The following is a 25,726-nucleotide window of genomic DNA, read 5'->3' as shown; positions in this document are numbered from 1 at the left end:
ATCTGATGGGTTAGATTTAGTGATCAAAGGATAAACCATTACAGTACAAACTAAGTGAAGATTGAATAAAGGAGATGGTTGAGCAACCTTGAACTTCATTTAGCGGAAGGATGTCCCTTGATATTAGTCATTCAAGAGATCTAAAATGTGACAGGTTAATTGCTCTTAGGTAAACTACTGTCTAAAACCTATCTAGCAGTCTGGCAGTTTCATGAAATAAACAGTGCTTTCTGAATTGCAGTAAGGATTTCAGGCTGTTAAAATGATTTGATAGACTACATTTTTAGAGGCATTGAGCCGGCATGCCTCCCGGCTGTGTTGCTTAGCAACATTTTAATTCAAGAAGGATCAAAAAGACAAAATCCCTATGGAGTTGAAAACAGAAATAAGACTGCAGTTGACAGATGATATGAGTTGTTTCATATAATATACTGTGAAGATCACTGAGTTCTTTCATGAATGATAAATGGACTGTACACAGATCAATGGGTTCTGCAATAAGCTGGAACCACGGTCCATATCTGAGGCAGCACAGGTTGTGTAGCAAAAAAAAAAGAAAGACTTGCATTAATATAGCACCTTTCACGACCACCGGACGTCCGAATGCGCTTTACAGCCAATGAAGTACTTTTTTTTGACGTGTAGTCACTCTTGTAATGTAGGGAAAACACCAGCAGATTTAGTCATTGAGCCAATTCGTGTGTGTTTCATAAGAACATAAGAAATAGGAGCAGGAGTAGGCCACTCGGCCCCTCGAGCCTGCTCCGCCATTCAATAAGATCATGGCTGATCTTGGGCTCAAAGCCACTTCCCAGTCCGCTCCCCATAACCCTTCGCTCCCTTATCTTGCAAAAATCTGTCTATCTCCACCTTCAATGTTTCATCGTTACAAAGTGTGAGAGGAAATCACTGCCAACGTTTGGCCACCTCTTGACTGTTTCCTTTTTTTAAATAGCAATCTACCTAAAACCAGATCTAACCGCTCAATCACTTTTACACAGCTTGATAGAATTCAGCCTTTCATTTCGAAACATTGGGCAGCACAGTGGCATAGTGGTTAGCACTGTTGCCTCACAGCGCCAGGGACCCGGGTTCGAATCCAGCCTCGGGCGACTGTCTGTGTGGAGTTTGCACATTCTCCCCGTGTTTGCGTGGGTTTACTCCGGGTGCTCCGGTTTCCTCCCACAGTCCAAAGATGTGCGGGTTAGGTTGATTGGCTATGATAAATTGACCCTTAGTGTTAGGGGGATTAAATACGTGGGGTTACGGGGATAGGGTGGGATATGTGTTGGTGTAGGGGTTACGGGGATCGGGTGGGATATGTGTCGGTGCAGGCTTGATGGGCCGAAATGGCCTCTATCTGCACTGTGTGATTTCTGTGTTTCTGTGTTTCTGATCCCCTCAGTGAAGGTATCGCAGTAAAGTAATTGTTCATCCACGTGTGGTGTGCCTTCAAAGCAGGATCACGTCAAAAATATGGCACTAGAAAATGTGCGATCTATGGGGGTGGGTTGGCTTTCCTAAAGCAAATTCCTAAAACAACCCAAAAGTTTGTCTGTTTACAATTTCATATCTTGGATTTCAGACTCACAGAAAATGATCTTGTTTTAGTTTTTTTTAAATTTATTTCAGAGTGATAAAAGCAGCTGGAGCAGTATCAGGTGTCTTGCATTCTTGGCCCAGAAATTGCTGGAGCAGGGACATTATTTGGACTTCTTACCTCACTCTTCAGATTGCACTATATTTGTGCCACAAATTCCTGGCTGTGCCAGCTCAGAGCGGCGCGTGGCCAGGGCCGTGGGACATCTGGGATCTTGGTGAACGTCGTGCCCAATGGTCTATCTCCTTAACCGAAGAAACAAAAGGATAGAGAAAGAAACAGAGCGATCGACAGAGAAGGAAATAGGGGGAATTAGAGACAGAAAGAGAAATAAAGAGAGGGAAAGAAAGAGTGGATGAAGGGAGAGAGTAAAGATACAGAAAGGAAAGGTAAGAAAAAAAATTAATTTAAAATAAAAAAAAAACCCTCTAGGAACAATTCACAACCTGCGGGAGTGAGACTCCACAGTTTTCCTCCAAGGTTGAGTGTCATGTCAGGACCATAAATCATTAACAGGGTTCCTACGACATGAATTGCCAGCCCTAAGTGGCTGTGGCGAGATTAATTCGCATTAACTACGTAAATCCGTCAATTTCTTGATACGCGATGAATTGCAATGGAGAGGCTCACGGTGAGGTTGCAGGTTTTTTTGGTTTTGTCGAGGCTAACGGCGGAAGTCGTCTGGCAATTTGTGGAGAGTCGAAGCTCGCGCCGTATCTCTTCCTCGCCGCAAGTTGCTGGGTTTTTAACAAACTAATATTGGAGCGTGGTGTGAGCGTAGAGTTATTCTCCCCGGGGCCGTTAAGGTGTAATCCCTTTCATGTCTTTGTGTGGGGAAAAGCCATCCTCTTGTCCCGTATTGAAACTCAAAGGATCAAGCCACCAAGTTAAATCCAAGAGAACTTCACATGCAATCTGTGAAAAACACACCCACACAGAGCATAGGGTTACTGATTCACTGGGAGTGATCTTCGATTGAGATGCAAAGTCATTCTTTAGTGGTTTATGCCTGTGATTCCAAAAAAAAAATCAAAATTGATGTATGTTTTTCATTTAAGTCCTTTTACATTTGCATAATTGGTCACCAGTGGTCATAACAAGAGATCGTAACTGTAAGATAGATAGTTACTAAGAAATTCAATAAGGAATTCCGGAGAAACTTCTTTCCCCAGAGGGTGGGGAGAATGTGGAACTCACTACCAGGAGTAGGAGTAGTTGAGGCGAATAGCATTGATGCTTTTAAGCAGAAGCGAGATAAGCACATGAGGGAGAAAGGAATAGAAGGATATGCTGATAGGGTGAGATGAAGAGGGGTGGGAGGAGGCTCGTGTGGAGCATAAACACCGGCATGGACCAGTTGGGCCAAATGGCCTGTTTCTATGCTGTAAATTCAATATAATTCTATGAAAATATTTACCTTGCTTACTTGAAAACTGACTAATAATATTTGCCAGTAGCAACCAGGCTTAATTACTGTAATTTAAATATTGCGCAGTCAGAGCTCCACTTTACTATAAGTCACTCGGACAGCAGCTTGGCCTGGACACGATGGTGAGCTCCTGATGCACTAACGTGCTTACATATCAATGGGACTACACTTCAAAAAGTAGCTCATTGGCAGTGGCTTTGGGAAGTCCTGAGGTCGCGAAATACACAGATATAAATGAAAGTTCATTCTTCATTTGTTTTTGTGGGACTGTTAAATTTGAATTTACAAGGGGTTTAGGAGATAAGCCTTCTGAATTACAAATACTTGTTCACGCTCGGTTTCTGCTTGCATAGAAACATAGAAGATAGGAGCAGGAGTAGGCTGCTCCGCCATTCAATGAGGTCATGGCTGATCATCGAAATTCAGTACCCTGTCCCTGCTTTCTCCCCATATCCCTTGATCCCTTTAGCCTTAAGAAATATATCTAACTCCTTCTTGAATATATTTAATGAATTGGCCTCTACTGCCTTCTGTGGTAGAGAATTCCACAGGTTCACCACTCTCTGGGTGAAGAAATTCCTCCTCATCTCTGTCCTAAATGGCTTACCCCTTATCCTTAGACTGTGACCCCTGGTTCTGGGCTCCACCGCCATCAGGAACATCCTTCCTGCATCTGGTCTGTCTAGTCCTGTAGAATTTTATAAGTTTCAATGAGATCTTCTAAACTCCAGCGAATATAAGCCCAATCGACCCAATCTCTCCTCATATGTCATTCCTGCCATCCCAGGTATCAGCCTGGTGAATCTTCGCTGCACTCCCTCCATGGCAAGAACATCCTTCTTCAGATAAGGCGTCCAAAACTGCACACAATACTCAAGGTGTGGTCTCACCAAGGCCCTGTACAACTGCAGCAAGACATCCTTGTTCCTGTACTCGAATCCTCTCGCTGTGAAGGCCAACATACTATTTGCCTTCTTAACCGCCTGCTGCACCTGCATGCTTACCTTCAGCGACTGGTGCACAAGGACACCCAGGTCTCGTTGCACTTCCCCTTCTCCCAATCTATTGCCGTTCAGATAATAATCCGCCTTCCTGTTTTTGCCACCAAAGTGGATAACCTCGCATTTATCCACATTATACTGCATCTGCCATGCGTCTGCCCAATCACCCAACCTGTCCAAGGGTAAATGGTAAATCGACACTCGGGAAAGCTATCGGCGCATTGTCAAAACTGAGGTTCGGACAACAGCTTCTGGAAGAGAACAGCAAACGCTGGAAACGCTCAGCGGGTCGGGCAGCATCCGTGTGGGGGAGAGAAACTAGAGTTAACGTTTCAGGTCATTGCCCTCTCGCCGGAACGAGCCAAAGTTAGAGATGTAAGCACGGGAAGGGAAACAGAGAGCAACGAAGGTGAACAGGGTGAAAGAGGCAAACGGAAATCCCGTCGGAGAGCAGAGCAGAGCAGAGCTACTTCAAGGTGGGCATTCCTGCAGGAGAAATGCCAGTGAACTGAACACTAATACAAAAGCAAAAAAAACACTGTGGATTCTGATAGAGGATGGCATCTGCATTTATTTTCTGACAGATTTAATTTGAATGATATAATTTTTAATGACTGCATGTTTACAGCTGCTTTCAGCAGGTGTAACAGAAACAGTGGAAAGGCGGCTTATTTGTAGCAGTGCTCATTCCCACCCCACCCCCCTGAAATACATTAATGAGCTCTTTTCCTGCCTCTTCTTCACTGGCAGTTTGGAGCTGTGATAGATCCCTTGCCTCATTATTAATGAAGCATCTGAAAATAGCCCACTGCTCAAAAGTAAAGCTGCAGAAGGAAAACGCCGAATATAATTTACGTCGCCGCAGCCATTTTGAAAACTGGGTCCCAAAAAGTTCGACTTAAAATAAAAGAAAGAACTTGCATTTATATAGCGCCTTTCTCGACCCCACACATCCCAAGGCGCTTTTCGGCCGACAAAGTGCTTTTTTGTAAAGTGCAGCCAGTGTTGTATTGTAGGAAACACAGCAGCCAAATTGCACACAGCAAGATCCCACAAACGCCAACGCGATAAATGACCAGATAATCTATTTTTTTTTAAGCGATTCTGGTTGATGGATATATATATTGGCCGGGACTGCCCTGCCTCTTCTCGTAAATAATGCCATTGGGATCTTTTATATTCTACCTGAGAGGGCTGACGGGGCCCTCGGTTTAACATCTCATCCAAAAGACAGCACCTCCGGCAGTGCAGCGCTCCCTCAGCACTGGCACCAGAGTGTCAGCTTTGATTTTGTGCTGATGTTACTGGAGTGGGACTTGAACCCACAACCTTCTGATCCACAGAGGCGAGAGCGCTGCCCACTGAGCCATGGCTGACTCCTTCATTTTGAGTTTGGAAATTACAATTGACAATATTGCAGCTGAAATCATTGCTAGCCAATAATGTTCATCTGTCTGTGTTGTCACACACCTGTACATGCAAAGCGCTGATCCAGATCCTTTGGAAACACTTTTGCACTGTGATGAAGGGGTTGACGTATGAAGAAAGGTTGAGCAGGTTGGGCCTATACTCATTGGAGTTTAGAAGAATGAGAGGGGATCTTATTGAAACATATAAGATTCTGAGGGGGCTTGACAGGGTGGATGCAGGGAGGATTGTAGTGTATGTACCCGTCTACCTTTAAGAGAACTATTGTATGTAACCGTTCACCTTTAAGAGAACTACTTTAGGTGTGGCACTACTTGTTTGGCTTCTGTATACTGTAATACCGACGGTGACCACACCGGTATATAAGTGTTGTGGCATGACTCCTTGGGCAGATTCGCCCTGACCTTCGAATAGTAAAGACCTGTTTGTTTGTTATTCCTGAAGTCTGTGTCGTTATTAACTGTACAACCCACAGACTTTACAGTGGCGACGAGTCCGATCGTACCCTGCGGCAAGACTACCAAAGCAACTAAAGAGCGTCGAAGAGAGGCAACCGCCCTCGTCGTTCTGCTGGAAGAAAACACGAGGCTGCAGCAATAGAAAGGAGGAAGACTTTAGCAACAAAAGCTTCCATCAGCAACAGGCACTGACTACCCTTCTACCACGGTGCGGAGTGAGCCGATCAGCAGGAAACAAGGCGGCCGAAGAGACTGTGAGTAGGGGAAGGTGTAACGAAATCTGGAGGATAAGGGCTGTGCACTCGACCACGGTCGAGGGGGAGCAGAGCTGGTCAGGAAGGCGGGTCCAACGGCGTCATGAGATAGCCGGACCGCGATCGGCGGGAAAAGCCGGGCAGCGACCGAAGCCACGAAGCGCTGAGACCGGGAGCAGGCGCGGGAAGAGAGAAACTCAGCCGCAGCCGGGGAGGGAAGCACCGGACTGCGTGAGGGCTGGGAGGCGAACGGGAGCCGGGCGTGTGGGAGAGGCAGAGCCGACCAAAGGAGGCTGCACGAGAGCCAGTCCAGCGGCTGAACTGTTCTCCACCAACGGGGTACCCAGCGCCGGTAGAGCCGAACGTGGGGGAGAGAGAGACAGAGCCGAGCAAGGGGAGAGAGACTGCGCGAGAGCCAGTCCAGCGGCTGAACTGTTCTCCGTGAACGGGGTACCCAGCGCCGGCAGAGCCATGCGAGCGGGAGAGAAAGACAGAGCCGAGTAAGGGGAGCTGTGCGGAAGCCAGCCCAGCAGCTGAACCTGTCCGCTGTGGGGAAAGCGTACCCCTCCCACCAGGGAAGAAACGCGGGAAGCCGCCATTAGGCGGAGAAGACGACAGACGCGGGAGACCGCCATTGAAGGGGCGGGGAGAGAAGGAAAGAGCGGGAAACCGTCATTTTCGCGGGAAAAACCGCCATCTTAGAAATAAATAAATAATAAATAAGAATTTAAAGAAATACTTGTGCTGCTCCCAAGGAAAGGAAGATGCCTAAGCGAGGGAATATTAACGATTTTAATTCTGAGATAGAAGACTGGGCCACGTATGTGGAATGCATCGAGATCTATTGTGAAGCCAACAAAATAGAGGAAGACGACAAAGCGATAACATTGCTAAACTCGATGGGCGCAAAGACATACGGGCTCTTGAAGCATCTACTAGCACCAGCTAAACCGGCGGATCAGACTTTCGAAGGGATTGTGGCTGTTCTGAAGGACCACTTGAACCCCACACCGTTGATGTTGGCTGAACGATTCAAATTCTATGCAAGAACGCAACGGAAAGACGAAAGCAACGCGGAATATTTGGTCGAACTGCGTAGGCTAGCGAAATGCTGCCAGTTCGGAGGGAATCTGGCAGAGGCACTGCGAGACAAGTTCGTATGCGGATTGTCCAAGGAAGGGACACAAAAGCGACTACTCGAAGAGAACGACCTCATACTTGACAGGGCTGTCCTTATAGCCGCATCGCACGAAGCCGCAGCGAAAGGAACGGCGGAAATGCAGCTAAAGGCGGCGGCACTCGGGGTGGACCAAATTACCTCAAGTACAACAAAATGCTATCGTTGTGGGAAGACAACACACGACCAGAATCAATGCTGGTTTAAGAACCAAGAATGTAGGAAATGTGGCAAACTGGGTCACATCGCTAAGGTATGCCGGTCAGGGAAGAAGACCAACAACCAAAGGAAGCCACCACAAGAAAAGTACAACAAGGTACACAAGGTGGCTGAGAAGAGTTCAGACGAACAGAATTCAGACTCAGACCCAAACAGCCAGGAGCTGGGTAGTCTGAGAATTCACAATGTGAGTAAGGAAGCTGACCTACAAACTATCTGGGTCATACTAAAAATAGCTGGAGTCCAAGTAAGAATGGAGTTGGACACTGGATCAGCTCTATCAGTCATAAATCGAAGGGACTACCACCGGCTATTCTCTCACATACCCTTAAGAAATACCAAGTTCGTATTGCAGACATACACGGGGCATAAGGTATACCCCATGGGGAAGATAAGAGTCAAGGTGAGAGATAGGGGTAAAGAACACCCAAGAATGAACTTGTATGTATTATCTGAGGGAGGACCACCACTTCTAGGACGAGAGTGGATCAAGAAAATAGACATGGAATGGCACTATCTAAAAGCCATAATGAGTGAGGACTCGGTGCAAGCTATCAGCTCAGATTCTGAAACGGATGACGATAAGACCAACTCAAATATGGAAGACAAGGCTAAAATGAACTTGCCGACTATGGTGGAGAAAACGAAGACATGCATAAAGGCTTATGCTACCGAGAAGAATAAAGCTTCAGAGCAGAACTCCAGTTTGACAGAGAATTCTGAGCCTGTTCAAGTTAAGGACTTATCCACGACGGAAGAACACCGAACTCGGACTCAAACTTATTTCAAAGTACGACAACAATTAGAACAGTTGAGTTACCGTCTCGTACAAGAGATGAAAACAATGGAAAAGTTCTGGGACACCGAATGGGAGAACCTGGAAAGACAGCAGAGGCAGCTAGCTCAAGCAAAGAGCGACCATAGAGCCATCGTGACCAATTACCGATCACATCTCCCTTATGATGTTCAGGAGTTAGAATATTTGCATGATCTAGAGATACAGCATAAAGGCAAACCACGCTACACTGAGGATTTTGTTCCGCAATTGGAGACGGAGCTAGTGCAGGCAAGGTTAAGAGAAGCTGAATCGCAGTGTGCACTTAAAGATATGCAGAAAAAATCTTGGACATGGAAAAGAGAAACGCTTCTTTACCTGATGTGAATAATGTGGTCATGTTGCAAGAGGAGCTTATAGGGGCGAAACTGAAAGAAGCTAAGCAAAGGATGTTGGAACTTGAAACACAGAACCAAATCAGCAGTAACCAGCTATGTCGAGCAGAGAAGGAGTGCTATGGTCTACATGAGAAGGTGCAATATCTCTCAGCCCAGAATAAGGGACTACTCACTCAGTTAAATGAAAGTAATCGGAAAATGGCTGAGATAGACTGCAGGAATAAAGAAGATTTGATGGCAGTGAGACTTCGAGAGGCAGATAGCATAGCAGCCTTGGCTGAACTCCAACAGGAAATTGCGAAAGAAGCAAATGAAGAGGAATCTTCAGGAAGCCAGGATGTTATTCCAGTTCTTCTCTACGACTCCTTACAAGCAGAGTGTGAGAAGTTGAAAGAACAGTATGAACAGGCCCAGGCTACAATTCTGGAGGGGGTTAACTTGGCAACCTCCGAAAAGCTAGTTTCAGTAGAAGCATATGAACAACTAAAGGTTGAACATGAGCAAGAAGTCCAAAGGCTGCAGGAAATTCTTGATGAGCTCAAGGCCAAGACAGACTCATCGGTAGAAGTTCCATCCATAGATGAGAAATTAGAGGTGAAAGACATGGCAGAACATGAAAGACAAGATGTCCAAGAACTCATAAAAATATTGAAGGAAACCCAAGACAAATATGAGGCGGCAATGTCCGAGGTTCAACAACTTGAAGAACAGATTCAACTGGGAATCCTTTCAGTGGAAGAAAAGGAAACTGTAAGAAACACAGAGACTGTAAGAATGGTCCCTGAACATGAGCTAGAGAGCATCAGGGCGCAACTTTTCCGAGCGCTGAAAGCCAAAGTACAAGAGGAACAGAAGGTGGAAGCATTGGAGGAAAAGGTGGATGAAATGGAGAAGACTCTGATCCACAGTGTTCCCGTGGAAGAGTTAACGGTCAGCCAACTCCTTCATATGCTGAGGGAAAAGACTCTGCAATGGGAACAATCTGAACACGAGCTTCAATCTTCAACGGGAAGGAGTTCGGAGCTCTCAAAAGTTTGGGAAATAGCTGAGGTTGCAAAACAGACTTTACTGGGATGCCAAAAGTACGCTGAATCGCGTCTTTGTGAACAACAGAATGTTGAAACAGCTGCTCCAGTCGAAGGATTGAATAGCCCGATCAATCAATCCCCGAGGGAAGGGGAAGTATTGAAATCACAAATGAGGTCATTAGTGAAGGATTTGCAGGAAACCCAGGAAGAGCGGGATGAAGATGAATGCATGAAGAAGTCTTTTAAAGAAAGATGTCTAGGGAAGGAACCACAGTCAGCTAACGTCCAGATGGGTAAGGAGGAAGTAGAAGGCCCTCTCGCTGGCCTAACTCAGGACGAACCCGAATATTACCATGACCTGTTGAGTGACACTGAATATTACGAGGATGTGGTCTGCCCAGTTTGTGATGAAAACTCCCAAAGTGCCGAAATCAGGATGAAGCACTTAAAGTCGAAGGAACATAGAGAGTTGGTGGCGCTACAGCTGGCAGCTGATAAGGGAGCCCTGAGAGTCTCCAAAAAGCAGAAAAGAAAAAGAAGAAGCAGAAGAGGATAACTATCGCAAATATTATCACTTCTACCAGATCATGCGTGGACCCTACGAAAGGAGTTAAATCAGTTGGGAAGTAGGAAAATATCAAGGCAACCCAGTTGTTGTAAAAGTCAGCACTGCTGGTTCAGCAGGACGAAAGTTCAAGCTGTTACGTCAAGAAAAGGATATGGAGGAGTCACGCTAGCAATGTGAACCATCTACACCAAAGAGATGTTGTTCGGACCGAGTCAAGATCAGAGACTGAATCTGTGAACTGTTCCCGCAGAGACTGAACCTGTGAACTGTTTCCCACCGAGACTATGTCTGTAAATTGTTTTATATGAAGTTGAAGATATGTTATGTTTAATGGGGACTCTGTATGTAATAAGCTAAAAAGGGAGGATTGTAGTGTATGTACCCGTCTACCTTTAAGAGAACTATTGTATGTAACCGTTCACCTTTAAGAGAACTACTTTAGGTGTGGCACTACTTGTTTGGCTTCTGTATACTGTAATACCGACGGTGACCACACCAGTATATAAGTGTTGTGGCATGACTCCTTGGGCAGATTCGCCCTGACCTTCGAATAGTAAAGACCTGTTTGTTTGTTATTCCTGAAGTCTGTGTCGTTATTAACTGTACAACCCACAGACTTTACAAGGATGTTTCCCCTCGTGGGGGAATCTAGAACTAGGGGGCATAATTTCAGAATAAGGGGGCACCCTTTTAAATCGGAAATGAGCAGGAATTTCTTCTCTCAGAGGGTCGTGAATCTTTGGAATTCTCTTCCCCAGAGAGCTGTGGAAGCTGGGTCATTGACTCTGTTTAAGGTGGAGATAGACAGATTTTTGAACGATAAGGGAGTCAAGGGTTATGGGGAGTGGGCAGGGAAGTGGAGTTGAAGCCAAGATCAGATCAGCCATGATCTTATTGAATGGCGGAGCAGGCTCGAGGGGCCAAATGACCTACTCCCGCTCCCATGTCTTACGTTCTTATGTATGTTCCTATGTACTGACAACAGAGTCGTCTTGCTCAGGCCAGATGCCAGGATTCGTCAAGTCTTAGCGGGTTTAAAGTCAGCATGATGCCACCTGTCCTGGACCCACACTCCAGGAGCCTATGGCATCACTGCTGGTGGCGTTTGATATAAAGACTCTATGGGCCTAGAAATTCGTCAACGCCCCACCTGTTTTACAGGCATGCAAAACGGGCACCTAAGTGCCCAGTATGGCGGGCGTGGGCATTCCACACCGTCGCCCGCCATGTTGGTAAAGGCTAAAATATAGGCGTCCAGGGCCCGCGCCTGAAACAGGCGTGCAAGAAAAGGGCCTAATGGCTGCGTCAGGACCCCTTTCTGAAACTGGGCTGCCTCGATCGCATTCAGGATAGCCAAATCTAAAGAGTTCTGTAGAAGGGTGTCGACCCGAAACGTTGACTCTGTTTCTCTCTCCACAGATGTTGCCTGGCCTGCTGAGTTTTTCCAGCGTTTTCTGTTGTTATTTAGCCAAATCTAAACATGGCCTGACCGGTGGCCCTTCCTCTGAATGAACAGCAGAACAGGCTCGAGGGGCTGAATGGCCCACCCCTGTTCCTATATTCCTATATTCCGGAGTTTAGAAGAATGAGAGGGGATCTCATTGAAACTTATAAAATTCTGACAGGACTAGACAGACTAGATGCAGGAAGGATGTTCCCGATGGCGGGGAATCCAGAACCAGGGGTCACAGTCTAAGGATAAGGGGTAAGCCATTTAGGACAGAGGTGAGGAGGAATTTCTTCACCCAGAGAGTGGTGAACCTGTGGAATTCTCTACCACAGAAGGCAGTAGAGGCCAATTCATTAAATATATTCAAGAAGGAGTTGGATATATTTCTTAAGGCTAAAGGTATCAAGGGATATGGGGAGAAGGCAGGGACAGGGTACTGAATTTGGATGATCAGCCATGATCACATTGAATGGCGGAGCAGGCTCAAGGGGCTAAATGGCCCACCCCTGTTCCTATATCCTGAACCCACAATTCCAGCTAGCCCCCACTATAGCAGTGAGATACCAGTTGGGAAGGGGAGGGGCTGAGGTTCCCAGGTGTGCTCCCGAGCAGAATCTATGCATGGTGCAAACAGTGTAAGCGGAGGCACCTTTGATTAAAAGACTGCTAACTGCTGTTCCAGTCTTCCACTGATAAGATCGCCAGAAAGCACCGTGTAAAACAATGCCTCCGCTTGACTGACGTGGCACCCAGAGCACAGAGTCCGAGGCTATTACTGGAAATGTAATTGGGTAATTTCTGCTTTTCAGTCGAAGACGCTTTAATCCCTTTCAGCCATTCTTGTCCCACTTGTGAAGTGACTGTCGTGGTGCGTGAGACAATAAGAGAGCAGCTCCAAATGGCCAGCTTCATCACTGGCTGATTACTGCACAATGATTAGCTACTGTTGTGAGCTGTGCAGTAAACATTAAGCAGCGAGCAAGGTTCTTAATGAATTGAGCTTTCGGGAAGCCCCCCCCACACACACAAACCTCGCCTGGTCATTCCGTATCAATACAATAAGGATTATTGTTTCCGTAAATTCCGACAATTGTCCTTCCGCTAAGTAGCACTTCGCTCCTGCTGTGTGTTGATCTCATTGACAAGTATGAGAGGGGATCTTATTGAAACATATAAGATTCTGAGGGGGCTTGACAGGGTAGATGCAGAGAGGATGTTTCCCCTCGTGGGGGAATCTAGAACTAGGGGCACAGTTTCAGGATAAGGGGTCGCTCATTTAAAACGGAGGTGAGTAGGAATTTCTTCTCTGAGGGACGTGAATCTTTGGAATTCTCTACCCCAGAGAGCCATAGAAACATAGAAGATAGGAGCAGGAGTAGGCCATTTGGCCCCTCGAGCCTGCTCCGCCATTCAAGGCCATGGAGGCGGAGTCATTGAATATATTCAAGGCGGAGACAGACAGATATTTGAGCTACAGGGGAGTGAAGGGTTATGGGGAGCGGGCAGGGAAGTGGAGTTGAGGCCAAGATCAGATCAACCATGATCTTACTGAATGGCGGAGCAGGCTCGAGGGGCCGAATGGCTGGCTCCTGCTCCTATTTCTTATGTTCTTATTTCCGTTTCAGCTACTGCAATTATATCGGATTGCAGGTCTGAATTTTGAATCCATTACCCTGATTGGAACTCGTTACACAGCAGAGTAAGAGCTAGTGCGGCCCCCATTCCTGATAAACGCAGCGCTTGCAATGGGAAAAGCGCAGCAGCGACTGGGATGTCCCGTTGGCTTAACAGCAATCTTTGGAAGAGGTTAAATGCCACGCTTCTTCGGATTTATTCCTGTGCTTGGGAGCATGTTGGCCTGCTACTGAATGCGGAAGCACTAAATTACTGACGCACTCTCGGCAGATGCTTATTTTGTATTTATTTTTTCTCCAGCTCACGCTTTTATTTGTACTTGCAGGCAGAGAAAACCAAGATTCGACCCATTGCTGTGAAGTAAGTTTTTTTTTAAACTTTTTAAAATTAATGTCGCTGTATTTTCCATTTGTGATCAATAAACGAGCGCTGAAATATTTGTTATGTTGTTGGAGGGGGAGGGCGGGAAATATTTATGTTCTTTGAGCTATTCAGGTAAGTGATTACACAAGCATGACATTGCAATCCACCCATTAGTACCTGGAGGGCAAATGTTTTATGCTAGTCGTAAATTATCCAATTCGATTCAATACAATTTGTGCTTTGTGCCAAGTAACACTGTTTCAGCAAATTTATTCACTGACCACAGCAAATCTGAAAGCGATTGTGTTGTTCTCTTTAAACAAGCTGTAACGAGTATAATAATCTTCAGGGCCCCCAATAAGTAAACACATGGATGTGTCAGTGCCTCAGTGTTAATGAGACAAGACTTTAAATAGCCAGTAAAATGCTCTAATCTTATTAGAAATTCAAACTGGTGGCACCCCAGCACTTGCCCACACTCGCTTGACACACCGGATGCCACAGAGAGAAGGGGGCAGTTATGGCGCCATAGAAGGGTGAGATACAATGGCCGAGGGACCAGCATCGAAGCTTTGACCACGCTCGATCAGCTCCGATGGACGGGTCACATGTCCGCATACCCGATACCAGACTCCCCAAACAAGCGCTCTACTCGGAGCTCCGGCACGGCAAGTGAGCCCCAGGTGGGCAGAGGAAATGCTTCAAGGACACCCTCAAAGCCTCCTTGAAAAAGTGCAACATCCCCATCGACACCTGGGAATCCCTGGCCCAAGACCGCACAAAGTGGAGGAGAAGCATCCGGGAAGGCGCCGAACACCTCGAGCCTCTTCACCGGGAGCAAGCGGAAGCCAAGCGCAGGCAGCGCAAGGAGCGCACATCAACCCAAGCACCCCACCCACCCGCCCCTTCAACCACCGTCTGCCCCACCTGTGACAGAGACTGTAGGTCCTGCATTGGACTCATCAGTCACCTGCGAACTCATTTTTAATGTGGAAACAAGTCATCCTTGGTTCCCGAGGGACTGCCTAAAAAGACGATACCTTCCCTTTAATAATAGTGATGGTGATGTGTATCTTGGCAGCTTAATGAACCAGAAATGAACTGCCCTCGCACTGAGGTTAGTCCTCACACTGTAGGCATGAATTGAACAACAGGACATTCCCATCCAAACAGATCCAAGCTGGCGCCCGGTATTAGTGAGCTGCTGGGAGGGGCTTCATGGGCAATGTTCCCTTTAAGCTTACACGGCCATGCAGCGCTCATGAGGTCCCGTGCAGCTGGTGAGCCGGCTATTAAATTGAAAAACCGCGCATGTGCGGAATTTTGAATGGCCCGCGCCGCCCAATAAAGGGGCCGCGCAGGGCTCAGAAAAAAATTAAAGCGAACATTTTTCACGGGGGATTTCATATATCAGGTATTAATATGGATTGGCTGGTCTCCTCTGCCATTGCTGGAGATTCGTCAGCAGTTAGCGCTGTGGAAATGTCAAAGTGTTAAACTGGCCCGTCCTTTTAATGGGTCTGGGTATTCCCAGAGGGAAAGAGTGGAAATAGGTCTCAAGGTCAATTAAAGGCCAATTATTGTTGTTGTTGGAAGTTTCTTTAGATTGACAGCCACTTGGCTCCTTCCCAGCATATCTCAAGGTCGGAAAAAACAACCGGAAATGACCTGGTTCCCTCCTCTTTTTGTCTACATTTTTTTCTAAGGTTGTTCAGTCGAGATTGGTTGGTGTTTTATTCTATCAGGAGTGTGAAATCCTAAGTGTAAAGGACAATCTCAAAAGTTTGCATTCGTATTCTGTGCCTCGCGCTTGCAGATCATATCGCAAGACTCCCGCAGGCGGCAGAGGTGACGATTTCATGTCAATATATTTACATTAAAAAAATCCTCTGGTTTAATTTCCCGGGAGGTCATTTTGACTTTGCGCGATCGTGTAAAATAGGCGATAGCGAATGGACAGCCCGTTTTATATCTCTCCGCATTTTTATTACCGTCGACTTCAATATATTTGTCCATTTCATGCATATAGTATGAATGCTATCACACATCACAATGTCAAACTACCCTCTCCCTGCCCTCTGTCTATATGTCCTCTGTCTGTGGAGACTCAAACGTTGAGTATATACAAGACAGAGATCGATAGATTTTTGAATATTAAGGGAATCAAGGGATATGCGGATAGTGCAGGAAAGTGGAGATGAGGTAGAAGATCAGCCATGAATGGTGGGGCTTGTGTTCTTATATCTTGCTTTGTAGACCGATATGTTTTGTCGCTCAACCTTGGCTCATGACTGTGACAAAATAAATTGGAATCGCACAGATCTTATCGTTATAGATTCAAGTATTTTTATTGTCTGTAAGTATCTGGATTAAAGCAAGTGCAGCACCAAGGATAAAACGTTGGTTGTTGGAGAGGACACAAAGAGTAGGGTTAAATGGGTGTTGGAAGTGGCATGCTCCACGGGTCAGTTCAGATCCACTTTTTGTTCTCAGTATAAGCAGATGATTTGAACTTGGGCTTAGGGAACAGGATCTTGAAATTTGCTGAAACGCAAAAAGTAAGAGGAGGACCTGAGAGACTTTAGGAAGACATAGACAGCTTATTGGAATGGGCAAACAGGTGGCAGATGCAATTTAATGTGGAGAAGCGTGAAGTAAGGCATCTTGGAAGAAATGGGAGCATACAGCCACTGGATAGAGACTGAAGGGTGTGGATGAACGGAGAGACATAGGGGATTAAACATGAAAGCGGAACTGCAGGTAGATAAAGCCGTAAATAAAGGCCAATAGCATTTTAGGTTTTTTAAGTAGAGTACAAGAGTAAAGAAGTCATGATAAATCTGTACAAAATATCGGTTAGGCAGCAGTTAGAGTACTAATGTGCAGTTTTATATGCCCTATTGTAGCAAGCACATTAAAGCTACAGAGACTGTGTAACACAGGATATTATCAGGATGGGAAGCCATAATTATGAGAAGGGACTTGAGATTCTAGGACTACTTCCACCGAAGCAGATAAGTCTAAGAGGAGATTTACCAAAGGTTTTTTAAATGATGAAGCGTTTTGATAGTGAGTAGGGAAAGACTATTTCCTCTGGCTGTGGAGTCAGTGAGGAGGGGACATCAATTTAAAATTGTCACTAGGAGAGTGAGGAGATAAGTTAGGAGCAACGACTTTGGGCAGAGAGTCATCAGAGGATGGAATGCGGTGGCACAGTGAGTAATTACGGCACCTTTTACGGAAAAATTGGATAAATATTTGAAGCATATTTGAAGGTAGAGGGCTATGGTGCGAGAGTAAGGCAGTGGGAATAGTTTTGCATTGCTTTAGCAAAGGGCTAGCACAGACACGATGGTCTGAATGACCTGATTCTACACTGTAAACCTCTGTTACTCTATTATACAGTATAAGATTGTTAGAGAGAATCCTGTCCATTGAGGGATTAGCCAAGCAGCACAAGATCAGCAGAGCTGAGGGATTGAACTGTTATCATGAAATGGAACTTCCTTTAACGAGGTTATAATTCAAACATTGCTGATTTATTAACTACATAAATAGTTAATAACGTTTCCCAATAAAGTTTGGCTGATTCCCAAGGTCCAGGGGCTACTCCTGGGTCAATTAAACTTTAATCCTGAGCTCAGTTTTGAAGATATAATGACATGTGCATGGTTGCCAGGTTACAGAATAGACTATTTCTGCATTTGGAGACTATTTTTTTAAATATTCATTCATGGGATGCGGGTGTTGCTGGCAAGGCCGGCATTTATTGCCCTTGAGAATGTGGTGGTGAGCCGCCTTCTTGAACAGTAGAGGGCAGTTAAGGGTCAACCACATTGCTGTGGGTCTGGAGTCACATATAGGCCAGACCTGGGTAAGGACAGCAGATTTCCTTCCCTAAAGGGCATTAGTGAACCAAATGGGTTTTTTATGACAATCATGGTAGTTTCATGGTCACCATTACTGATACTAGCTTTTTAACTCATGTATCATGGATCATTAGTCCAGACTTACTGGCTTACTAGTCCAGTAAACATAACCACTGTGCTCCCGCACCCTGTAGTGAGTGCACAGTGTCTCAGTAATTTGAGACCTAGCTATTCCTGATTGGTCGCAACTGAGATAATGACGAGCCAATGAAATAATTCCCGTTTACAACTTTAAACAATACATGAGGGCATGTGAGAAAACAATTCTTAAAGCTTTCACTGCTACTGCCCAATATATTTATAGGAGATTTATAATGAGATCAAGTTGGGAATTCTGCGGTGTTATATGTGCTATAGGCTGGGGGTTCGCACATGATTGACTGCCTTGTGAGTCCCTGTTCTTAGAAAGAAAGAACGAAATAACTTGCATTTCTATCGCACCTTTCGTGACCTCAGGACGTCCTAAAGCGCTTTACAATCAATTAAATGCTTTTGAAGTGTAGTCACTGTTGTAATGTAGGAAATGCGGCCGCCAATTTGTGCACAGCAAGCTCCCACAAACAGCAATGAAATAAATGACCAGATATGTTTTGGGTGTTGGTTGAGGGATCAATATTTGCCACGACACTGGGGAGAACTCCCCTGCCCCTCTTCGAATAGTACCGTGAGATCTTTAACGTCTACCTGAGAGGCCAGATGGGACCTCGGTTTAATGTCTCATCCGAAAGTCTGCACCTCCGACAGCGCAGCGCCCTCAATGCCGGCCTATATTTTGTGCTGAAGTCTTTGGAGTGGGACTTGAAACCCTTCTGACTTAGAGGCGAGAGTGCCTATCTCTGTAACCTCCTCCAGCCCTACAAAAGCTTTCGAGATCTCTGCGCTCCTCCAATCTCCGAGTTCCTTCGCTCCACCATTGGCAGCCGTGCCTTCAACTGCCTGGGCCCTAAGCTCTGGAATTCCCTTCTTAAACCTCTCCGCCTATCCACCTCTCTCTTCTCTTTTAAGACGCTCCTTAAAACCTACCTCTTTGTCCAAGCTTTTGGTCACCTGCCCTAATATCTCCTTTTGTGGCTCGGTGTCAAATTTTGCTTGATAATCGCTCCTGTGAAGCGCCTTGGGGATGTTTTACTACGTTAAAGGTGCTATATAAATGCAAGTTGTTGTTGCTACACACTGAGCCACGGCTGAGAGTTTTTCGACTCGGATTTGTCTTCAGGGGAGGTGCCTGGGAGAGGGCAGGAACTTCCTTTATAGAGAGGGAGGAAAAGAGAGGGGTCAGCCAGATTTCCACAGAGACACAGGCATTGGGCAGAGCTAGGCACAGCCATGCAGAAAGGGAGGAAGGGAATATCAAAGGGCGAGTTACCCTGAGCCGCTGTCACACATCAGCCACGCTCTGGAGGTGCAGTAACAGACAACGATAGAGAGCTACATGCAAAATCACCTGCCTGCATTTTATCCAAGGCATGGTGCGTGCTGGCCGCCGAGAGACGAGAGAGATTCTAAAACAATTTGCAATAAGAAAATGGAAAAAAAAAACATGGGATTATTGATCATGCTGTGGCACCAAACATGCGCAGCACTGGGAAGTGCTGAGACACAGGTTCGAACCGCGGTCTCTGGCATGCCTGAGTGGAGGGAGGCTATTATCACACACAGAGCAAGGAAAGGAAAGTCAGAGGGAAACTCAGTGGCAGCCCCCCCGCCCGCACCTCCCCCAATCCCCCTCGCACTTGGGAGGAATTGAGGAAAGAGAGGATGTCATTCTGGGGTGAGGTCAGAGTCCAGTCTCTCGGCTGAGGAATGGTTTCTGGTGGCTGGGGGAATGGTTGAACAAAGGGGAGAACATGTATCAAAACGTTGAGGATAATAATCAAATAAAGAACAAAATGTAATTCATTATTAGAGGCATTAAAATGAACAATTCTAATTTCACACTGTCAAACAGCTTGCGCACTTCAAGTAATACAAACACTTAGGTTTATTGCTACATAAATACGATTACATATTCCATTAATGGTTATGTTAATAAGGTGTGAAGCTGAATTGTACAATCTTTGATTGTAGGATTATCTTGTTCCAGGGATCATCCCTCCCTGCAATCATGCGATGCTTGCTAGCCAGAAAATGGCAACTGTGAAAGCACAGCCATTACTAGACTGATGCCTGGGATGAGAAGTTTGTCCGATGAGAAGAGATTGTGTAGAATGGGCCTGTACTCTCTGGAGTTTAGAAGAATGAGAGGTGATCTCGTTGAAATATATAAGATTCTGAAGGGGGATTGACAGGGTAGATGCTGAGAGCTTGTTTCCCCCTGGCTGGAGTGTCTAGAACTAGGGGGCATAGTCTCAGGATAAGGGGTCGGCCATTTAAGACTGAGATGAGGAGGAATTTTTTCACTCAGAGGGTTGTGAATCTTTGGAATTCTCTGCCCCAGAGGGCTGTGGATGCTGAGTCTTTGAGTATATTCAAGGCTGAGATAGATAGATTTTTGGACTCTAGAGGAATCAAGGGATTATGGGGATTGGGCAGGAAAGTGGGGCTGATGTAGAAGATCAGCCATGATCTTATTGAATGGCGGAGCAGGCTCGAGGGGCCGTATGGCCTACTCCTGCTCCTAATTATTATGTTCTTATTATACTGATATAATGAGCAACCCCTGGCAAGTAAGTCAAATGCTTACTCACCAGAGCAATAACCAAATCAATGGATGGGATTTCATTGTGTTAACGGGCTGGACATTCCAAGCCCCGATGTGGTGGGCATGGAGGCGGGGCAGCCGGTAAACTCGGAGAAATTGGGGGTGGGTGGCAAACCCGCTCCCCGTCCCGCCTCCGTGCCCTTTTGCCAGGAGGTGGGAAGATGTGCAGCTTCGGGTCCCGTCTCCTGGAGGCGTGAAAGGCTTTTAACCCTTTTAACTGCCTGTTAACAGGTAGTTAACAGGCAGAAAAAAGGATTCGAGCCATTTTACCTTCCCGACCTCGGAGAACCCCACCGGGTTGGAGGAAACGTGAAGGAGGTCTGCGGTGGTCGGAGGCACCTGGAAGCAAGGTGTAGAGGTGAGTGATGGGTGCAAGTGTGGAGTGGTAAGTATGCAAGGTGAGTGATAAGTTTAAAAAAGTGTTCACTTACCTTGTTTTCCTTCCATAGCCTTTAGCCGTGCTGGATGGGGAGAGCGGACATCCACCTTGTCAATTTCAGGTAATGGCTGATGGACCCTCCGATCCATCAGACATCTGAAATTTACAAATTTGTAATGTTGGCTGAGTCCTCACCTCAAAGACTCATCAAACTAAAGAGAATGTCAGAGAATGAGAATCTCAAGAAGTCTTGACAGATAGTACGTCTGATGTTGACGTGCTCTGTCAGTGACTTCTTCCCTAATTGGCCAGCTGAGCCCGCAGGGCGGGCTTAACAAGGTCAATCAGGGGAAAATCCCTCTGGTTGGTCAGGCGAGGATGGAGGCGGGACATTGACATGACAAGCAGCAATCCCGCCTCCAACTCACCTCCATTCACAAAATCCAGCCCAACATGTCTGGTACAAATGCATTTAGCAGAGACCAATATCTTTGGTAAACGCCGGACTTAAAAAATAACAGCAAATAAGAATGAGCATTGTGACAATCATTGAAGCTGTCTATTATTAGGCGTTCTCCTCCACATTTTGAGACAAAACTTACTCATTTTGAAATGTTGCCATGGAATATAATGGCCCAGAAATTCGGGTCGGGGGCTTCCTGCAGTGCTTGCGTATCCCAGGGGCGCAGTTAGTTCGATGCCTCCCCTGGGATCACGTGGGCCATGGAGAGCCAATCGGAGCAGGGAATGCTTCATTCATAAGCTTGACCTGTCAAAACTTATAAATACTATAAGCCCCAAAACATCACTAAACCTTCAAATAAATTTAAAAAAAACATCACATTTTTTAAATAAACTATAAATTACATGAAATAATTATTTTAAACAATAATTTAAATTTTTGAATAAATAATTTTATTTTCTAACGGGGCTAAAAATAAACTTACCTTTCTTTAAAGTATTAAAAAATAATAAACCTGTGGAAAAAATGTTTTAATTTTAATTAATTCACCACTTACCTTGTAAAAAGCAGGCCTTGCAACTGCTTTTTAAATGTCTAACTTTTGGAGACTTACCTTCCCGGGAAAACCTGCAAAAAAATGTATGTTCGATGCGCACGCACAACCTCTACTGCACACGTGTTCCACCTCTGAACCCCCTCGTTCAGGGGAATGGAAGTGCCGGTTTCCCGCGCATGCGCAGTGCATGCAGGAGACCAGCACTTCCATTAGGCCTACGGGTGAGTACACAGCGCGTACTCACCCGTGGAGACCCGAAGTTCTGGGCCAATGTTATGGGCCAGAATTTTCCCTTACAAAAAAACAGGTGGGATTGGAGCGTGTGGGCAGTTAAATTGTTAAAAATGTGAATCCCGACCTGAGTCCGCCTCCAACCCGTCCACGTCCGGTTTTAGCGGAGGGGTTTGGGGGGTGGAGGCAGCCAACCCGCTCCCAGGGGGCGGTACCTGAATTTAAATATTGCCATGAGGCTGGAAGCCTCTTTTTTCGCCGTCCATTTTGTGTTTAACTGCCTGTGGACGGGCTTCACACAATTCGTGAAACCCGGCAGTTAAACCGAGGCGGGGACTGCTGCATCCAGGAGGAAAGTGGCTTTATACCCATCTCCTGGATCCAGGGACCCTGCCTAACACACCCCCCGTGATCGGAGACCCCCCCACGAGACCTCCGATCGCCTCCTCAGGCCTCCGATCCCCACTGACATGAATCTTGTCATTCATGTGAAAATGACTTATGTAATAATACTGGGCGGCCTGCTGGTGGCGCTGTCCAGGGAGAGTATAAATACTCGGGCATGGGCCCAGCTTGTGCAGGACATTCTTTAACAGGAACTAGTGAAGGACACAACTAGATCTCCATGTTGAAAACCAGTTGATTAAAGCCTTGTTTAATACTCAGACCAAGTGCCTAGTAGTTTTCTTATGTCACTCACCATGTGGCCTCCCCCGCCACACCGATGATGCTGAGGCCGGCCGCAATCCTCCGGTGTCCAGCCGCGATCCTCTCTCCCCCGCCGATCCCCAGCGGACGCTCCCCCACCCCCTTACCCAGCGCCCGTCGACACCCCCTGTGATCCCCGACCACCCCTCCCGTTCCCCGATCCCTACGGTCCCCGGCCGCCAGCCCGCCCGCCACCCACGATGACTGACCCCCCACCATTCCCCAACCAAGCTGACCACCTCCCCCCCCCGCCACTGATCCCCAGCCATGCCAAATCCCGTGATCCCTCCCTCCGGACCAACCCCTCACATCTGAGGCCCACCCGCGGGCCCGCAGCCGGCCAGCCTCTCAATCTGGCTGGCTGCGAGCGGGAATCCGAGGCCTCACATTCAAATTAAAGTCGGCAGGGCCAGCGGGAAACCCGGCCTCCCACCCACCTCGGAGGCTCCCGCCTCCACCCCGCCTCCCTTGAGATAATTCCAGCCTTGGACTTCATTTAAAACCATTTTCGCATGGGTTAACACCTCCACTAAAATAGCGGAGAGAGGAAGTCCAGACAAACACATGGGGCCATATTTTCCGATCGGAGGCTTCCCGCGTGCGGAGACCTCCGATCTGGAAAAAATCTACGCACTTACCTGAGGGCTCGCGAGGTCCGGACACTTCCATTACTGGGCCTCTCCAACTCGAAATGCGCAGGGCCCACGTATCCCGGAGGCGCAGGCGGTTCGCAAGCGTCCCTGGGATCACGTGGGCCATGGCAAGCCAATCAAAGAAGGGAATTTCCCTTCATACACTTGACAGATAGACCTGTCAAATATATGAATGGAGATCACCCCAAAAACATAGTAAAATATTAAATAATTTTTTTTTTAAATCACATTTTTAAAATAAGTTGAAATTACAATAAATTAAATATTTTCAACAAAAATTACATTTTTTGAAAAAAATAATTAAAGTTTTTTACGGGGAATAAATGTACCTTTTTAAAATTATTTATAAATGAGTGAAATTTAAAAAAAAAGTTTTTTTGAACTCTTATCCTGGTGAAAGCCGGCCTTACACCCCTGCTTTTACCAGGCGTAAGATTTCTAAGGGTTTTCTGCGAGCGGAGGTTCACCAGAAAGCGGAACTCTCCCCCCGCAGAGGCCCTTCTCCAGGGCAGGCGTCCGACCTGTCAAGAGCATTCTTGACAGGTCGGAAATGCCGGTATTCAGCGCGTGCGCTTCGCATGCCTGAGACCAGCATTTCCGGTGTCCCTACGGGTGTGTACACAGCGCGTAGGCATCGGAATATGCGGCCCATTAAGCTCTGATACGCCATCCCCCCCCAGCATCACGTCATTGTCTCTCTGCTCTTTTTCCTTCATTGCCCCAAAAGCTTTACAACCCATAAATACGTCAGTTATAATTCTCACGCCAGCATACCTTCCAAATTAGCCAGTCACTTCATTTTATGGAATGACACCGACAACAACCTGCATTTAATTAGCATCTTTAGTGTAGAAGAATGTCCCCTAAGGTGCTTCACAGAGACGTGATCAGCAAAACATGGACACTGAGCCAATGAAGGAGCTAATAGGAGGGGTGACCACATGCCTGGTCAGAGAGGTGGTGTTTAAGGAGGGTTTTAAAGGAAAAGAGGGAGGTGGAGGGATTTCGGGAGGGAATTCTAGGTGTGGGGCCTCGCTGGCTGAATGTACGACCATCAGTGAAAGAGCGATGGGGCGGGGGAGGGAGGGGATGGAGAGTTCTCGGGAAGTTTTAGGGCTGGAGGAGGTTACAGAGATAGGGAGGGGGCGAGCCCATGGAGGGATTGAAACACGAGGGTGAGAATTTTAAATTGGAGGTCAGCAAGCGTGACGGATCAGCGAGACTTTTAAAATATTTGTTCGTGGGATGTGGGCATCGCTGGCAATGCCAGTATTTATTGCCCGTCCCTAGTTGCCCTTGAGAAGGTGGTGGTGAGCCGCCTTCTTGAACCGCTGCAGTCCGTGTGGTGAAGGTACTCCCACAGTGCTATTAGGGAGGGAGTTCCAGGATTTTGACCCAGCAACGATGAAGGTTCGGCCGATATATTTCTAAGTCAGGATGGTATGTGTCTTGGAGGGGAACTTGGAGGTGGTGGTGTTCCCATGTGCCTGCTGCCTTTGTCCTTCTAGGTGGAAGAGGTCGCGGGTTTAGGAGGTGCTGTCGAAGAAGCCTTGGCGAGTTGCTGCAGTGCATCTTGTAGATGGTACACACTGCAGCCACGGTACACCGGTGGTGGAGGGAGTGAATGTTTAAGGTGGTGGATGGGGGTGCCAGGTAATCGGGCTGCTTTGTCCTGGATGGTGTCGAGCTTCCTAAGTGTTGTTGAAGCTGCACTCATCCAGGCAAGTGGAGAGGTGGTGCAGGATGGGATGCAGGCAGCAGAGTTTTTGGATGAGCTGGATCGCGGAGGATGGGACGTTGGCCAGGAGAGCTTTGGGAATAGTCAAGTCTTCTGCCCGATCCCTGAACTAACTGAAGAAGACGTGCTGTGCTTGTACATTATCCATCATGTCATCTGGTGCTGTCTTCAGTTTATGTCCCGATATCTGAGTGCACTATGAATATTGAAGGTTAATCCGAAAGGAATCGTGGAAAAATATCATTAGCAGTAAATGCTGCAGTGCAAACACTTGACAGACTTGCCGCTGGAGATGTATTAAAACTGATGCTTCAGATTTTTCAATACTAACCATATGTGTAATATCACACACATATTAATGAAGAAAAATTATTATTAGGTCATATGTGATATTAAATTTTTATAAATGTAATTTGGCCATCAGCCATATGTGCTAATAAAAATTCATTGAAAACTACTGCACTTTTGACATTCGCCAGAGCCAAGTAAATAGTCACTTTTGTTGCTGAGAAATGAGGTCTCAGTTTTCACACAGTAGGATAGAAACAGGAAAGAAAGACTTGCATTTCTATAGCACCTTTCGAA

General features: G+C 46.5%; 1 protein-coding gene across 5 annotated transcripts in view; it reads left to right on the top strand.

Annotated features, from left to right (window-relative positions):
• Positions 1 to 25,726, top strand: part of aff2 (AF4/FMR2 family, member 2) — a 648,034-nt gene that overhangs the window by 466,889 nt on the left and 155,419 nt on the right. For all 5 annotated transcript variants that reach the window (XM_086001958.1, XM_086001950.1, XM_086001941.1 and 2 more), the window contains one exon: positions 13,746 to 13,780. In XM_086001958.1, coding sequence (XP_085858084.1) covers positions 13,746 to 13,780 — 35 coding nt within the window. The remainder of the gene's footprint in view (positions 1 to 13,745; positions 13,781 to 25,726) is intronic.

The sequence above is a fragment of the Somniosus microcephalus genome, chromosome 1 (genome assembly GCF_052327205.1).
Source record: "Somniosus microcephalus isolate GS21.2 chromosome 1, FLI_Smic_1.0, whole genome shotgun sequence".
In the NCBI taxonomy this organism is placed as follows: domain Eukaryota; kingdom Metazoa; phylum Chordata; class Chondrichthyes; order Squaliformes; family Somniosidae; genus Somniosus; species Somniosus microcephalus.
This window is presented reverse-complemented; position numbering and strand designations above follow the sequence as displayed.